The 17,889-nt window shown below is 40.0% G+C and overlaps 3 protein-coding genes across 3 annotated transcripts; all 3 read left to right on the top strand.

The window, feature by feature from the left end:
• The first annotated feature begins 292 nt into the window (after window positions 1–292).
• On the top strand, window positions 293–1,231 carry LOC104999921 (olfactory receptor 7G1-like). The gene has a single exon (XM_010855543.1). The coding sequence runs from the start codon at window positions 293–295 to the stop codon at window positions 1,229–1,231; it is 939 nt and encodes a 312-aa protein (XP_010853845.1).
• A 4,262-nt stretch (window positions 1,232–5,493) lies between these two features.
• On the top strand, window positions 5,494–6,432 carry LOC104999871 (olfactory receptor 7G2-like). Its single transcript, XM_010855501.1, has one exon. The coding sequence runs from the start codon at window positions 5,494–5,496 to the stop codon at window positions 6,430–6,432; it is 939 nt and encodes a 312-aa protein (XP_010853803.1).
• Window positions 6,433–13,902: 7,470 nt separating this feature from the next.
• Window positions 13,903–14,838, top strand: LOC104999920 (olfactory receptor 7G1-like). Its single transcript, XM_010855542.1, has one exon. It carries the CDS (start codon window positions 13,903–13,905, stop codon window positions 14,836–14,838), a length of 936 nt encoding a protein of 311 aa, XP_010853844.1.
• Window positions 14,839–17,889: the final 3,051 nt, after the last annotated feature.

The raw sequence follows: 17,889 nt of genomic DNA, 5'->3' as shown, positions 1-17,889 counted from the left end.
TCCTGGATCAGGGATCGAACCATGTTTCTTAAATTGGCAAATGGATTCTTTACCACTGAGTCACCAGGGAAGCCAGATAGTGTAATTTTTAAAATGGCTATTCTTCAACTCTTTCCATAATTAACAAATGTTGACACACTGCTTTTAGTAATTTCAGGTCTTTATTCAAAATAACGAAATAATGTGTGTTCCTCTATTCCATTACATCCTTTCTCAAATTGGGGTTTGCCTCTGGTGATACACCTGCTGCTGGACTAGGGGCCACGTCTTTCCCATCAGATTTATCAACAATATGGAACCAAGAAACCAAACCGATGTTTCAGAATTCCTTCTCATGAGCCTGACAGAAGACCCAGAACTGAAGATCACCTTCTTCAAACTGTTCCTGTCCATGTACCTGGTTACTGTCCTGGGAAACCTGCTCATCATCCTGGCTGTCATCTCTGACTCCCACCTCCACACCCCCATGTACTACTTCCTCTCCCATCTGTCCTTTACAGACATCTGTTTAAGCACAACCATGATCCCAAAGATCCTAGTGAACATCCAAGCACAGAATCAGAGCATCACTTACACAGGCTGCATCACCCAGATCTGCTTTGTTCTGACTTTTGTTTGTTGGGAAAATTTTCTCCTTTTAGTAATGGCCTATGACCGCTATGTGGCTATTTGTCACCCACTGAGGTACACAGTCATCATGAACCCTCGCCTCTGTCTTCAGCTGATTCTACTCTCCTTGTTCATCAGCATTGCGGACGCTCTGCTCCACAGTCTGATGGTGTTGCGACTGTCCTTCTGCACAGACCTGGAAATCCCCCTCTTCTTCTGTGAAGTTGTTCAGGTCATCAAACTTGCATGTTCTGACACTCTCATCAATAACACCCTGATATATTTTGTGGCTAGCTTATTTGCTGGTGTTCCTCTTTTTGGAATCATTTTCTCTTATATTCAAATTGTTTCCTCCATTTTGAAAATGTCATCATCAGGCAGAAAGTATAAAGCTTTTTCTACCTGTGGGTCTCACCTCTCAGTTGTTACCTTGTTCTATGGGACAGCTTTTGGGGTGTATATTAGTTCTGCAGTTACTGATTCTTCTAGGAAGACTGCAGTGGCTTCGTTGATGTACACTGTGGTCACTCCCGTGATGAACCCCTTCATCTACAGCCTGAGGAACAAAGACATGAAGGGAGCTTTGAGGAAGCTCATTGGTAGGGTATCTTCTTTTCTGTGATGTGTCATTGGGTATGGGATGGGTTCACTACAATGAATCAAAGTAAAAGGAATGCTAATGAGATAGAAAGCCTGCCTTTTTCACCACCAGGTTCTTAAATGAATAGATAATATGATAAGCTAAGTGCATTTTAACTTAGGGTTAATACCTGACTTGATTTTTTTTTAATTTTATTTTATTTTTAAACTTTACAATATTGTATTAGTTTTGCCAAATATCGAAATGAATCCGCCACAGATATACCCGCATTCCCCATCCTGAACCCTCCTCCCTCCTCCTTCCCCTCCCCTCCCTCTGGGTCGTCCCAGTGCACCAGCCCCAAGCATCCAGTACCGTGCACGAACCTGGACTGGCAACTCGTTTCATACATGATATTATACATGTTTCAATGCTATTCTCCCAAATCTCCACACCCTCTCCCTCTCCCACAGAGTCCATAAGACTGAGCTATATATCAGTGTCTCTTTTGCTGTCTTGTACACAGGGTTATTGTTACCATCTTTCTAAATTCCATATATATGCGTTAGTATACTGTATTGGTGTTTTTCTTTCTGGCTTACTTCACTCTGAATAATAGGTTCCAGTTTCATCCACCTCATTAGAACTGATTCAAATGTATTCTTTTTAATGGCTGAGTAATACTCCATTGTGTATATGTACCACTGCTTTCTTATCCATTCATCTGCTGATGGACATCTAGGTTGCTTCCATGTCCTGGCTATTATAAACAGTGCTGCGGTGAACATTGGGGTACGTGTGTCTCTTTCGATTCTGGTTTCCTCAGTGTGTATGCCCAGCAGTGGGATTGCTGGATCATAAGGCAGTTCTATTTCCAGTTTTTTAAGGAATCTCCACACTGTTCTCCATAGTGGCTATACTAGTTTGCATTCCCACCAACAGTGTAAGAGAGTTCCCTTTTCTCCACGCCCTCTCCAGCATTTATTGCTTGTAGACTTTTGGATAGCAGCCATTCTGACTGGCGTGAAATGGTACCTCATAGTGGTTTTGATTTGCATTTCTCTGATAATGAGTGATGTTGAGCATCTTTTCATGTGTTTGTTAGCCATCTGTATGTCTTCTTTGGAGAAATGTCTATTTAGTTCTTTGGCCCATTTTTTGATTGGGTCATTTATTTTTCTGGAGTTGAGCTGTAGGAGTTGCTTGTATATTTTTGAGATTAGTTGTTTGTCCGTTGCTTCATTTGCTATTATTTTCTCCCATTCTGAAGGCTGCCTCATGCTACTATGAATAAAGGTATGTAAATATATCAGATGTTTTATTAAATTTGTTTTTAGAATTGTTATTATCATTATTTTTGGCTGCACTGCTTGGCTTGTAGGATCTTTGTTCCCTGACCAGGGATCAAATCCAGGCCCCCACAGTCAAAGCTCAGAGTCCTAACCACTGGATCATCAGGGAATTCCCTAGAATTGTTATTTTTTAACTACACACTTTCCTGCCTCTCTTTGAAAATGCTATCTATACTCACAATTTAATCTTTCAAAAATTTAGTTTTAAAATGATCATACAGCAAAATGCCCTTCTTGTGTGCGGCTCTCTGTATTTTAAGACATACATTGATTCTTACCACCACCACCACAGTCAATATACAGAGCAGTTACATCATCTGCCAACAAACTGCCCTGGACCAGACTAGGCACTTGGTCCTCCGTGTTTGTGAACCTCTCTGAGCCACTGATCTGCTTTTCAGCCTTACCTTTTCTGTGCTTTTCATGATATCATATAAATGAAATCATACATCACCTCAACCTGTGCATGAATACTTTGAGTTGTTCTACTCAAAATTGCCCAAGACAAAATCAACTCACATGTACTTCCGTGGATATGCATAAGTAAACTGCGGTTAAATCATCATAATAGAAACACACCAGTAAAGAAGAATGAATAACTGAGATAGGCAGCAACTTGAATGATTCTCAGTAGCATTATGCTGAGTGAAAGAAGCCCCATGCAAAAATCAAACCTTTATTTAAAAAATCTTATCCTGGAGCAAATTGATGATCTGATTCTTGGTTTGGTAGGTTAAACATTTTAGGATCATATTCTTCCTGGTGTTTAAAATTTGAATTGTAGATTCATTTTACTTGCTAGGTTTTTTCCTCCCTCTCCTTCCATTTTTGTATTCATACATTATCACCTAACAGAATCACAGTTGCCCTTGGCAATTACCAGTCCTCTAGCCTTGAATTCAGACTGATAACTAATCCCTGATACTCAGTGATTTTGAGAACATCACCAAATTCAGCTACCAAACCACTGACTAATTTGATTCAGTTCTGCCCTGGGGGCTTCTTTTGAAACTTTCTGCTGTTCTAAGTCCAAAGTTGTAGTCCTAGAAAGAGTCCCCAACTCTTGTGTTCACTCCCATTTCTCAGTAACAAACCTCCACAAATGCCTTTGGTTTTTTAAATTCTGTATTTCTAAGTCTTTTGTATTTTCTATTATTTTATGTGTTCAAAGCAAATGAGATTAAGATAGTAAGGGATGACAGTACAAGGCTCTCCTGTCTCATATCAGTTCTAAAATATCAAGAAACTTGTATGTTCACAAGTTCATACAATAGCAGTGAACAGTGAAAGGAGTTAATTGACAAATAGATGAAAATATTTTTTTAATTTTTTATTTTGTATTGGGCTGTAGCACATTAACAATATTGTGATAGTTTCGGGTGAACAGTGAAGAAACTCAGCCATACATATACATGCATCCATTCTCCCCCAAACTCCCCTCCTATCCAGGCTGCAGCGTAACACTGAGCAGAGTTCCCTGAGCTATACAGTAGATCCTTGTTGGTTATCCATTTTAAATATAGCATTAGACACATGCAACTCTTGAATTCCTTAAAAATGAAAATTATTTTAATTGATATTAATGTGGAGTACCATGCCAACCTGTTAGATAATGGATAAAATATAATTAAATGTACTGAGATTATGCTTGACCACTGTTGTCTTGGGATGACATTGTAACCCCTTACAGCTTTATGAAAAGTTAAGAGATGAACATGAGGCAGTACAGATGCAGAAAAGTCCACTTGGTCTTATGGGGTCAGAAAAGCAACCATCTTTAATTTCTCCCACGTAGAGTCTTGATCTTAAGGATTTGCACTTTCCTGGGATCACAGTGACAATGAATCATCTGGTTAATGAGGAGCTTTGGAAATTGAAATCTCCAGGGTTCAAGACTGTGATCTGCCTGTGACTACCTCAATCAACTATACCTTTTCTAGGAAAGTAGTAGCACACCTGAGACTCTTCCCATAAATGATCCCTCCTGCCCAGGAGCTGGTGACTCACTCAGACCTTCTGTTCTTCCTAAGGACAGCTGTTCTGTATGGTACATCAGAGATGTCAAGCATCTTTCCACTGTGATACCAGCAAGGTAGCCTAAATTCCTTTCGTGAATATTTGGTGTTTTGGTACATATTCATACAGGGGAAGCTGTGAAAACAGTATATACATCAGATGATTAGAACCCAGTCTCTCTGCCTAACATATGACATCTTTACCTTTTTTAAATTATATTTTGCACCAATATTTGTAAGCATATTTGATTTACTAATATGAAACTCTCTATATGACCTTGTACTTCTTTCTGATTAGAAATCTTCCTGTTCAGATACAGGGTGACTTTTAAAGAATTGTCCAATATTTCTTTGTGCATCTGTCATTGTAGGGGAGGGGAGAAAAGTTGATAAGCTTCATCTTATCTTTCCATTTTTGGTTCTTGACATATCTATGTATTATTTCTTTTCCCTGGCCCTGAGGTCACTGGGGATCCAGACAAAAGTTTCAGTGGCCTCCCTCATCTGTTTCTCTTTATAAAATTACTAATTTTTTTGATTTGGCTGCACCAGGTCTTAGTTGTGGCATATGGGATCTAGTTCCCTGACCAGGGATCAAACCCAGGCTCTCTACATTGGGAACACAGTGTCTTAGCTACTGAACCATCAGGGAAGTCCCCTAATGTTTCAAATAATCAGAACAGTACAGATAGTTTATAAAAGAACCATGTCTTTATCCTTTCTAGCATTAACTGCTCATGCTCTGAAATACCAACTTTGGGTATTTTAAGGACAGAAAAATATGCATGCAGAAGGCATTACTTTTCCCCTCCCTTCATTAATCTCCTTCCCTTTCCAAGATGGTGTGGATCTCTTGTGATACTCCTGATGCTCATCTAGGGACCACAGGTTTCCATGTCTTTTTTAACCACATCTTTTTCATCAGATCATCAACAACATGGAATCCAGAAATCACACAGATGTTTCAGAATTCCTTCTCATGAGACTGACAGAGGACCCAGAACTGAAGACCATTTTCTTCAGCCTGTTCCTGTCCATGTACCTGGTCACTGTCCTGGGAAACCTGCTCATCATCCTGGCTGTCATCTCTGACTCCCACCTCCACACCCCCATGTACTTCTTCCTCTCCAATCTGTCCTTTACTGATATCTGTTTAAGCACAACCATGATCCCAAAGATTCTAGTGAATGTCCAAACACAGAATCAGAGCATCACTTACACAGGCTGTCTCACCCAGATCTGCTTTGCCCTGATTTTTGTTAGTTGTGAAAATTTTCTCCTTGGAGCAATGGCCTATGACCGCTATGTGGCCATTTGTCACCCCCTGAGATACACTGTCATCATGAACCCCCACCTCTGTGCTGTGCTGATTCTCATCTCATTATCTGTCAGCATCGTGGACGCCCTGCTCCACAGTCTGATGGTGTTGCGACTGTCCTTCTGCACCGACTTGGAAATCTCTCTCTTCTTCTGTGAAGCTGTTCAGGTCATCAAGCTTGCCTGCTCTGACACCCTCATTAATAATATTGTCTTGTATTTTGCAGTTAGCATATTAGGTGGCATTCCTCTTTCTGGAATCCTTTTCTCTTATACTCAAATTGTTTCCTCTATTTTGAGAATGCCATCATCAAGCAGAAAGTATAAAGCTTTTTCTACCTGTGGGTCTCACCTCTCAGTTGTTTCCTTGTTCTATGGAACAGGTTTTGGACTGTATATTTGTTCTGCCATTTCTGAGTTCTCTGGGCAAACTGCAGTGACTTCATTGATGTACACTGTGGTCACTCCCATGATGAACCCCTTCATCTATAGCCTGAGAAACAGAGACATGAAAGGAGCTTTGAGGAAACTCATTGGTAGTGTAGCTTCTTTTCTGTGATGTGTCATTGAACTTGAGATAAGGCTACTAGAATAAGGCCAAATTAGAAGATTACTGATGAGCTAGAATGCCTGACTCTTTCATCACCAGGTTCTTAAATGAATATATAACATGATGGCTAAGTGCATTTTAACTTAAGATTTAAAACCAACTTATGCTTTGTCTAGGTCTGTGATGTTTGACACAAAATTTCAGTTCTCTAAGATAAGGTTTTTGGTTAGGGCCAAGAGAAGCTGAGTCTGAGGCAGAGGTTTGTGTATAGTAATTTTGCTGGGGAAAGTTCTCAGCATAAAGGATATCAGAGAAGGTGAAGGAAAGGATTTAAACAAGTTTGTGGTCATGCAAAGATAGAGTCTGCCTGATTCCCTGGATAACACCATATGAACTGAACTCTAGAGTTAAGGCTATTGTGACACATGCTGGCTGATCTTTCACACCCCAGTTCAGGAGTTCCTGGGGTTGTTCACTGGTAAATGGGACATGTGTAAGTGGATATTTGCATCCACAATATTCAGCTTCATCATCTGTAAAGTTGCCATGATTAGCTTATCTCAGTCATTTGAAAAGATTGTGAGGTATTTGAACTTGATTAGTGAGGAAGACTTTCTAATGGCAGGCTACAGTCCATAGGGTCGCAGAGTCGGACATGACTGAAGTGACTTAGCACACAGCACATACATCCTTGCTCTAATATGTTCAAATGGTAAAGATAGTTATCCTCATTATAGGAATTTCAGAGGCAGAAAATGTGCAGGCACGAGAGAGTAGAGATTCATTCATTCCTCCATGGAGAGGCTTCGTGCTACGGCTGATTCCCCTCATGGATTCATACGGCTGCATCAGATGGAGGCATCATACCTAGAGGGATTCCCAGAAACCAAGACAACTGTCCTTCTCTGGGTCTGTTGTTAACTGAGGGTCTATTTTTAGTCGCTATTTCCATGGTGTCATATTACCTTCAGTTGGAAAAGTTGGTACTGAAGTTCTATAAATGAAATAATATGCCTACTGTTTTCTCATTTTGCTTTTTAAAATTGTGGTAAAATGTAAAACATAAGAATTGCAATTGTAATGTGTTTAAGGTGTGCCATTTTGTGTCATATTAACATTCACACTGCTGGGCAGTCATCACCACATTCTGTTTCCACCTATTTTATTTTTTTGGCTGTGCCGGGTCTTTGTTGCTGTGTGGGCTTTCTCTAGTTGCGGTGAGTGGAGGCTACTTTTCCTTGTGCTGATCATGCTTCTCGTTGCAGTGGCTTTTCTCTCTCTCTGTCTCTCCCCCCACCCCGCACTGGCATGTTTTATTTATTTATTTATTTTTTAATTGAAGGATAATTGCTCTACAGAATTTTGTTGCTTTCTCTTAAATATCAGCAAGAATCAGCCATAGGTACACCCATGTCCCCCGCTCCTGAGCCTCCTCCCCACCCCCACCCCCCGGCTCCCTCCAGAGCCCCTGTTTGTGTTCCCTGAGTCATACAGCCAATTCCCACTAGCTATCTACATTACATATGGTGGTGTAAGTTTGCATGTGACTCTCTCCATACATCTCACCCTCTCCCTCCTCCCCATCCCCGTGTCCATGGGTCTGTTCTCTATGTCTGTTTCTCCACTGTTGACAGTGGCTTCTCTTGTTGCAGAGCACAGGCTCCAGGCACGTGGGCTTCGGTAATTGTGGCATGCAGGCTTAGTTGTTCCACGGCATGTGGGATCTTCCCAGACCAGGAATGGAACCTGTGTCCCCTGCATTGGTAGGCAGATTCCTAACCACTGCACAACCAAAGAAGTCCTCCAACTATTTTTCATCACCTTTGACTCTCCCCATGCTTCAGTCCCTGGCAATCTCTGTTCCTTTTTCTGTCTCTATAAATGTTTCTAATTTGAAAATTCTTATAATATATGTCATACAATTCATACAATACATGTCCTTTTTTCTTTTTCAAACTTTGATTGTGAGAAACTAAAAATACAGCAAAAACTGAAAGAATGATACAATGAAAAACCATTTATGGACTGCTTACATTCAACAGTTACTATTTCACAATATTTGTTTTATCAGTCTACATATACTAATTTTCTTCTTTCTTGTGGTGTTAAAATACACATTGTATAAAATTATACCATCCTAATTATTTTTAAGTTCACAATTAAAAGTGTTCAGTATAGGAAATTTTTCATCTTATAAATCTGAAATTCAGTTTCCTTTAAGCAGTAACTCTCCTTTACCTCATCTTCCTAGCCCCTGTAACCATTTTACTTTCGTTTTCTATGAATTTCAGTATTTCAGATACTTCTTATAAGTGAAATTTGTCTTTTTCTGACTGGCTTGTTTCACTTAGTATAATGTTCTCAAGCTCCATGCATGTTGTAGCATGTGGCAGGCTTTCCTCCCTTGCTAAGGATGAATAATATTCCATCATATGTATATAACACATTTTGTTTATCAATTCATCCTCTGGTGGACACTTGGGAAGCTCCCACCTCTTGGCTAATATATATAGTTCTCTTATGAATAAAGATGTATATGTATATATATATATATATATATTTCATTTTAATTTCTAATGCACAGGTTCCTTTCTGTCTTTAAGAGTACTATCTGTGTGTGTGTGTATGTTTGTGTGTGTGTGTGTGTGTGTGCACACGCATGCATGTGTGTGTGTGTGCTCAGTCATGTCTGACTCTTTGTGACCCTAAGGACTGTAAACTGCCAGGCTCCTCTACCCATGGGATTTTCCAGGCAGGAAGGCTGGAGTGGGTATATATATTCAGTTGCTTATACCCGACTGAATACAGAGTTTCAGAGTTTCCTACTCCAGAGGATCTTCCTGACCCAAGGATCAAACCTGTGTCTCTTGCATCTCCTGCATTCTTTACCACTGCTCCACTATCTACTTAAACTTTACCACTGCTCCACTATCTATACTTATGTTTTAGTCTTTCCAAAATTTATTTTTAAAATATCATACAATTTAATGCATTTTTGTGTACTGTTCTTTGTTTTTTTAATTAATAACTTAATTTTTTATTTAGAAATTTTTCTTTGTGGAAAGCTTTTCACTGTTAGTTGAAGAGATCTTTAAAAAATATTTATTTATTTACTTGGCTGTGTCGGATGTTAGTTGCATCATGTGGAATCTTTTGTTGTGGCACACAGACTTTCCAGTTGTGGTACATGGACTTACGAGCTCTGAGGCATCTGGAATCATAGTTTCCCAACCAGGGATCAAGGCTTTGTCCCCTGCATTACAAGGTAGATTGGTCACTACCTAACCACTGGACCACAAGGGAAATGCCTATTTTTAATTTTTATTTTAAAAAATTATCCATTTATTTGGCTGGACCAGGTCTTAGTTGGGGCATGTGGGATCTAGTTCCCTGACCAGGGATCGAACCTGGGCCCCCTGCATTGGGAGTATGGAGTCTTAGCTACCGGACCACCAGGGAAGTCCCTGTACTGCTCTTTATATTTCAACTCATGTATCAATTCTTAGAACCACCACTGCACTCAGGATACAAGGCAGTTACATCATTCATGGATAACTGCCTTGTGTTGCACTATAATCACACATTCCTTTGTCTTTGTGAATCACTATGAGCCACTGATAGCCACAGAACAGAACTGATCTGTTCTGCATCCTTACAGCTTTGTGTTTCTCATAATACCACATAAATGAAATCACATATCACCACACTGTTCATAAATACAATGGCTCTTTTCATAACTGGCCTAAACAAAAATATCCACGTGGACTTCTCCGGACAATGCATAAATAATGTGCTGTATTATAATAGCAGCAATAAAAAGGAGTTAGGTATTGATACTCTCAATAACTTGTATAATTCTCAAAGGTATGCTGAGTGAAAGAAGTCCCCTGTAAAAAGCAAACATTTATTTAAAAATTCTTATCCTGTACGGCCCTTATAGAAAACAGTATGGAGATTCCTTTAAAAACTAGGAGTGAATCGACCATATGACTCAGCAATCCCACAACTGGGCATATACCCTGAGAAAACCACAATTCTAAAAGGTACATGTACCCCAATGCTCATTGTAGCAATATTTACAATGGCCAGGACATGGAACCAACCTAGATGTCCATCAACTGATGAATGGATAAAGAAGTTGCGGTATGTTTACATAGTGGAATAGTACTCAGCCATAAAGCAGAATGAATTTGAGTCAGCTGTAGAAAAGTGGATGAACCTGCTGCTGCTAAGTCGCTTCAGTTGTGTCCGACTCTGTGCGACCCCATAGACGGCAGCCCACCAGGCTCCCCCGTCCCTGGGATTCTCCAGGCAAGAACACTGGAGTGGGTTGCCATTTCCTTCTCCAATGCATGAAAGTGAAAAGTGAAAGTGAAGTCGCTCAGTTGTGTCCGACTCTTAGCGACCCCATGGACTGCAGCCCACCAGGCTCCGCCGTCCATGGGATTTTCCAGGCAAGAGTACTGGAGTGGGGTGCCATTGCCTTCTCCAGTGGATGAACCTAGAACCTGTCAAATAGAGCGAAGTAAGTCAGATAAAGAAATACAAATACCGTGTATGAACACATATATACGGAATCTAGAAAAATGGTACTGATGAACCTAGTAGAGAACAAGCTTGTAGACACAGCTGGGGAAGGTGAGGGCGGGATGAATTTAGAAAGTAGCATTGACATATATACACTATCGTGTGCAAAATAGTTAGGAGGAAGCTGCTAAACAACACAGGGAGCCCAGCCTGGCACTCAGTGATGACCTAGAAGGGTGGGATGAGGGGAGGGGAGGGAGGGTCCAAGGGAAGGGATATATATAATTATGACTGATTCGCACTGTTGTATGGCAGAAAGCAACACAAAACTGTAAAGCCATTTTTCACCAATTAAAAAATAAAAAATTTAAAATCTCACCCTAGAGTGGATTGATGATCTGATTCTTGCTTTGATAGGTTGAGCTTTTTGGCATCAAGTTATTCCAGGCTATTTTGAAGTTTGAACTGTGGATTCATTTTTTTTTAACTTTATTTTATTTTTAAGCTTTACAATATTGTATTGGTTCTGCCATATATCGAGATGAATCCACCACAGGCATACATGTATTCCCCATCCTGAACCCTCCTCCCTCCTCCCTCCCCATACCATCCCTCTGGGTCGTCCATGTGGATTCATTTTAATTGCTATGTTTTTTCCCTTCCTCCGTTTCTCATGTTTTATCATGCAATAGCTTCACAGCTGCCCTTACCAAAAACTAGCCTTGAATTCACTCTAATAACTAATTTCTGCTGCCCACTGATTTTGAGATTATAAAAAATCCAGCCACCAGACCATCAGGTAGCTCTATTTGGTTTTGCCTTTGAGGCTTCTTTTGAAATTTTCTACTGTTTTAAGTCTAGAGGTAAGGTCCCAGGCAGTGTCCAAGACTTCATGTTCACTCTAATTTCTCAATAACAAACCTCCACTGAGCCCTTGGCTTTTAACTTTTTATACCTCTATGTCTTTTATACTTTTCTATTATTTTATGTGTTTGAAGCAAAAGATGCTAAGATGGTAAGGAGTGACTTTACAATGCCGTCTTGTCTCCTGTTGGTTTTACTATATCATGACAGTTGTAGGTTAACAAAATTCATACAGTAGCAGTGAAAAATAGAGGGAAGAAATGGATAGGCACATGAAAACATTGATCTCTGTAAAGATGAAAAATATTTCAATTAATATTAATGTGGAATACCGTCTCCAATTATTGGGTACAATCTAAATAAATATACTGAGATTAAATCTGCACACTAGCATTTTGCCGTGACATTGGAACCTCTTACAATTCCATGAAAAAATTAAGAGATGGGCGTGAGCCTGCACAGACACAGAAAAATGAATGGTATCCACTTGGCCTCATAGAGTCAGAAAATCGGCCATCTTGAATTTCTCTCATGTAGTCTTCACCTTAAGATTTTGCACTGTCCTGGGATCACAGTGACAATGAATTGGCTGATTAATGAGGAACTTTGGAAATTGAATCTCCAGGGTTCAAGATAGTAATATGCTTGTGACCACCTCAGTCAGCAGTCTCTCTCAGGAAGGAAGAAGTGCAACTGAGACTCCTCTCGTAAAGGATTCCTCCTGCCCAGGATATGGTGACTCATTCAGATCTTTTGTTCTTCCTAAGAACAGCTCTTCTCTATGGTACCTCAGAGGTGTCAAGCCTCTTCCTATTGTGATCCCAGCTAGGTATCACAGGTGATATCCCTTTGCGAATGTTTGGAAATGAGGGCAAATATTTTGGTACAGGTTTATCCAGGAAAGGCTGTGAAGACAGTACCTACATCAGATAGAACCCAGTCTCTGCCTAACTTATGTCATCTTCACACTTTTTTTTTTTTTTTTTGCATTTTGTACCTATACTTGTAAACATCTGTTTTACTAATACCATATTATTTGCTGTGACCTTGAGCTTTTCTTCCTGAGTAGAAATCTGCTTGTTCTACAACAGGGTGACTTATTTTAGATTTTTTTAAGCTGAAGTGCAATTTTATTTATTTATTAATTTTTACTGGAGTATAGTTGTTTTACTATGTTGTGTTAGTTTCTGCCGTTTGGCAAAGCAAATCAGTTATAGATAAACCCATGAAAAAGTGACCCCTTCTTTTTTAGATTTTCTTTCCATTTAGGTCACCACAGAGCATTAAGTAGAGTTCTTTGTGCTATATAATAGGTTCTTATTAGTTATCTATCTTATACATAGTGGTGTATATATGTCAATCCTTATCTCCAAATTAATCCCATTCCCTTTTCCCCCTTGGTGTCCATAGGTTTATTCCCTATATCAAATAAGGTGACTTTTTTTTTTTTTCTGACGTTTCTCTGTATTCCTGTGATGGTATGGATGGGCAGAAAGGTTGGTAAGTTCACCTTATCTTTCCTGTTTCTTGATATATCTTTATATTATTTCTGATGCATGGTACTGAAGTTGCTGGTTACATAGAATCTTCACTGCCTCCCTAGCCCACTGTTTCTCTTTACAAAGTCACCAAATGTTTTTAATAATCAGAAGAACACTGATAGTATAACTTAAAAATACAACCAAGTCTTAAAACTTTCTAGAATTAATTGTTTGTACTCTGAAATATCCACATCATTTTTTTTAAAGGAACCCAGGAATAAAAATGCATAAAGAAGGCATTCCTTTTTTGTTCCCTCAGTTTGTCTCCTTCCATTCCCCAAGTGGCATTTACCTCTTTTGATACCCCTGCTTCTTCTTCAAGGACTACATATTTCACTGTATCCTTACCACATCTTTTTAAAAGAATATTTATTTGGCTGCACTGGGCCTTAGCTGTGGCACTCAGAATCTTTTAGTTGTGGGATCTAGTTCCCTGACAAGGATTGAACCCAAGCCCCTTGCATTGGGAGTGTGGGGGATTTTAGCCATTGGATCACCAGGGAAGTTTCCTGGTTATCACATCTTTTTAATCAGACTCATCAACAGCATGGAACCCAGAAACCACACAGATGTTTCAGAATTCCATCTTATGAGACTGTCAGAGGACCCAGAATTGAAGACCATCTTCTTCAACCTCTTCCTGTCCATGTACCTGGTCACTGTCCTGGGAAATCTGCTCATCATCCTGGCTGTCATCTCTGACTCCCACCTCCATACCCCCATGTACTACTTCCTCTCCCATCTGTCCTTTACAGACATCTGTTTAAGCACAACCATGATCCCAAAGATCCTAGTGAACATCCAAGCACAGAGCCAGAGCATCACTTACACAGGCTGTCTCACCCAGATCTGCTTTGCCCTGACTTTTGTTTTGTGGGAAAATTTTCTCCTTTTAGTAATGGCCTATGACCGCTATGTGGCTATTTGTCACCCACTGAGGTACACAGTCATCATGAACCCTTGCCTCTGTGTTCAGCTGATTCTACTCTCTTTGTTCACCAGCACTGCAGATGCCCTGCTCCATGGTCTGATGGTGTTACGACTGTCCTTTTGCACAGACCTGGAAATCCCCCTCTTCTTCTGTGAAGTTGTTCAGGTCATCAAACTCGCATGTTCTGACACCCTCATCAATAACATCCTGATATATTTAGCAGCTGGTGTATTTGGTGGCATTCCTCTTTTTGGAATCATTTTCTCTTATATTCAAATTGTTTCTTCCATTCTGAGAATGCCATCATCAAGCAGAAAGTATAAAGCTTTTTCCACTTGTGGGTCTCACCTCTCAGTCGTGTCCTTGTTCTATGGGACAGCTTTTGGGGTGTATATTAGTTCTGCAGTTACTGAATCTTCTAGGAAGATTGCAGTGGCTTCCATGATGTACACTGTGGTCACTCCCATGATGAACCCCTTCATCTACAGCCTGAGGAACAAAGACATGAAGGGAGCCTTGAAGAAGCTCTTTGGAAGAATATCTTTGCTGTGATTGCATCACCTGATTTTGGCTGGGTACTCTAGAATGAATCAAAATTAAAATAATATGAATGAACTACTCTGCCTGACACTTTCATCACCAAGTTTTTTTTTTTTTTAATTTTATTGAAGTGTAGTTGATTTGCAATGTTGTGATGCCAAATTCTTAAGTGAATAGATAACATGATGGCCAACTACATTTCAACTTAGCATTGAAAACCAACTTGTTTTTCTAGCTCTGTGGTTTATTTTTTTTTTTTTTCAATTTAATTATTTGGCTGGGCAGCGTCTTAGTTGTGGCATGCAAGGTCTTTAGCTGCAACATGTGAACTCTTAGTTGCAGAATGTGGGATCCAGTTCCCTGACCAGGGATCAAACCGGGTCTTGGGAAACTCCAAGCCTTGGGAGCATGGAGTAACCACTGGACCACCAGGGAAGTCTCTAGATCTGTGATGTTTACCACAAATTACCTTTCTCTAAGGTTTTTTGTTACAGCAAACAGAAGCTGAATCTGAGGCAGATCTTCTCGGTATGATAATTTTGGGTGGAATGTTCTCAGCACAAGAGAAGTGGGAAAAGTTGGATAGGTCAAGGTTTAAAGAAGTCTGTGGTCATACAGAGGTAGAAACATGGATTGCACCAAGTGAACTGCACCCCAGAGTTAAGCCTGCTATGAGACATGGCAGCCGATCTTTCTTACCACAGTTCAGGAATTCTTAAGACTGGTCACTCACTGGTGAATCAGACACATGTGGGGCAACATTGACATTCACAACACTCAGCTTCATCATCTATAAAAAATTGTGATTAGATTATCACCGTGGTTTGAAATGATTGCATGATACTTGAAATTGGTTAATGAGGAATCCTTTCTCATAGATAAAGATATCCTCCCTCTAATATGCTCAAACAATGAAGATTGTTATCCTCATTACAAGGATTTCAGAGGTACAAAATGTGCGGGAGTAGGAGAGCAGAGATTCATTCATTCCTCTGTGAAGTAGCTTCAACCCAGGACTGACTCCCCTCATGGACTCAGATGGCTGAATCAGATGCAGGCGTCATATCTAAACATGAATCCCAGAGGCCAGTACAATCAACTGTCCTTCTCTGGGTCTGTTGTTAATTAAGGGTCTATTAACAATAGATGTTTCCATTGCATCATCCATAAGATATTACCTTCAATTCTATCACTGAGAATAGGATCATATGCCACTGACTTAATCCAGTTCCGGATAAAGAACAAATGATTACTGTGAAAGCCTTATACTTATCGTGTGTGTGTGCTCAGTCACTCAGTGGTGTCCAACTCTATAACCTGCCAGACTCCTCTGTCCATGGAATTTTCTAGGCAAGAACACTGGTGCCAGTTGTTATGTCTTACTCCAGGCGATCTTCCCAACCCAGGGATCTAACCTTGAGTCTCCTGTGTCTCCTGCATTGGCAGGTGGATTCTTTACTACTGAGCCACCTGAGTGCAATTATTGCTGCAAAGTTAATCTCCATATGGGCAATAAATACTTAGACCAATGCCCTAGTAAAATTTAATAGTATTATCATGTTCCACAAATTTCCTCTAACCTTGAGTCTTATAATGTTATTGATCCCATGTATTTCTCTACTTGCTTTAACAATTTGATTTGTTTTCTTTTATTGTTATATTTATCAGCCTTTTCCTTCTAGTCTGAGTAATATAATAAAATACATAATAAAAATAAATAATTATTAGTCAGGCAAGGCAAATGTTGGTAATTTTCCTCTGGCACCTTATTTGCTTTGAAACCTTCTTTCTCATTGACTTATTTACAAGAATGTACCTGAATTTTCACTTCTTTCCTTAGTCATCTTATATCATTGTATTTCTTACACATTTCTGGTGAAGTCCACACAGAAACACTGTGAAATAAAATCAATTGTATCATGAACATCTTAGCAATTGGGTATAATCTTAGGCCTGTAGTGGAAAACTTTAATTTTTTTTTTTTTGGCCGTGCTGGGTCTTTGTTGAGGGGTGCAGGCTGTTCATTGCAGTGTATGGGCTTTTCTCTAGTTGTGGTGCATGGGGGCTCCTCTAGTTGCAGTGGGCAGGTTTAGTTGCCCAAGACATGTGGAATCTATTTTCCCAACTAGGGATTGAACCTGAGTTCCCTGCATTGGGAGGTAGATTCTTAACCATTGGACTACCAGGGAAGTCCCTCATGAAAAACTTTTTAATGTGTCTTTGTGAAGAAAGCTGTTCTATGGAGAACTACTTTCATTTGACAGAGAAGTGCTGAGAGTAAGACAAGAAAAAAGGGAAGTGGACAAGATTAGGTGGATCCGTTTCCCCAGAAGCACAAAAATGTATGGTCATCAGTCAGAATCACCTCTGTGGTGAGTTGGTGAAAACAGTGGAGCTGTCAAGGGAGAATCAAGGGTGTGGATGAAGAACCTTCTATTCCCTGAGAAGTGAGAGGTGGTTTTATTTTAAGCACCAAAACTAGGGAACAGCTCCCTGGCTGGCACTCCTGTTCACTCTAGTGCAGAGGTTCCTCCATTGTTGTCATTAGAACAGCTGCAGAGATTAATTACCTGAGACCTTTGTTCATACTGAGGTATCCCTGACCTCCAACAAGAACCACTGATTTTGAACTTCAGAGGTGGGGGGTATGTGCATGCCTGCTAAGTTGCTTCAGTCGTGTCCAACTCTTTGTTGGACAAATCCTATCCATATGATTCTCCAGGCAAGAATACTGGAGTGGGTTGCCATTCCCTTCTCCAGGGTATCTTCCCTACCCAGGGATTGAACCCGCATCTCCTGTGTCTTCTGCATTGCAAGCAGACTCTTTACCAGCCACCAGGAAAACCCCAGGGGGGCATGTGCTGGTCTGCAAAAGTAGTAACATAATAAAATGCATGTAACTGACCTGAAATTTAAATAAATAGTTTTTTTCATATTGCACTTTGGAGATTTCATTGTGCTTTGGGGTATGACAGTAACTGATTAATTTCCAATATTCTGTATATCTACATTATGTTTGATGACTACAAAATAGATATCCTTTACGAAACTGATGGAAATTTT

The sequence above is a fragment of the Bison bison genome, unplaced genomic scaffold (assembly GCF_000754665.1).
Source record: "Bison bison bison isolate TAMUID 2011002044 unplaced genomic scaffold, Bison_UMD1.0 scf7180017864365, whole genome shotgun sequence".
Classification (NCBI taxonomy): domain Eukaryota; kingdom Metazoa; phylum Chordata; class Mammalia; order Artiodactyla; family Bovidae; genus Bison; species Bison bison.
The sequence above is the reverse complement of the archived record's forward strand: the minus strand, read 5'-3'. Positions and strand labels throughout refer to the sequence as shown.

Coding starts and splice junctions, on each gene's coding strand:
- LOC104999921 (XM_010855543.1), top strand. CDS start 293: ATGGAACCAAGAAACCAAACCGATGTTTCAGAATTCCTTCTCATGAGC.
- LOC104999871 (XM_010855501.1), top strand. CDS start 5,494: ATGGAATCCAGAAATCACACAGATGTTTCAGAATTCCTTCTCATGAGA.
- LOC104999920 (XM_010855542.1), top strand. CDS start 13,903: ATGGAACCCAGAAACCACACAGATGTTTCAGAATTCCATCTTATGAGA.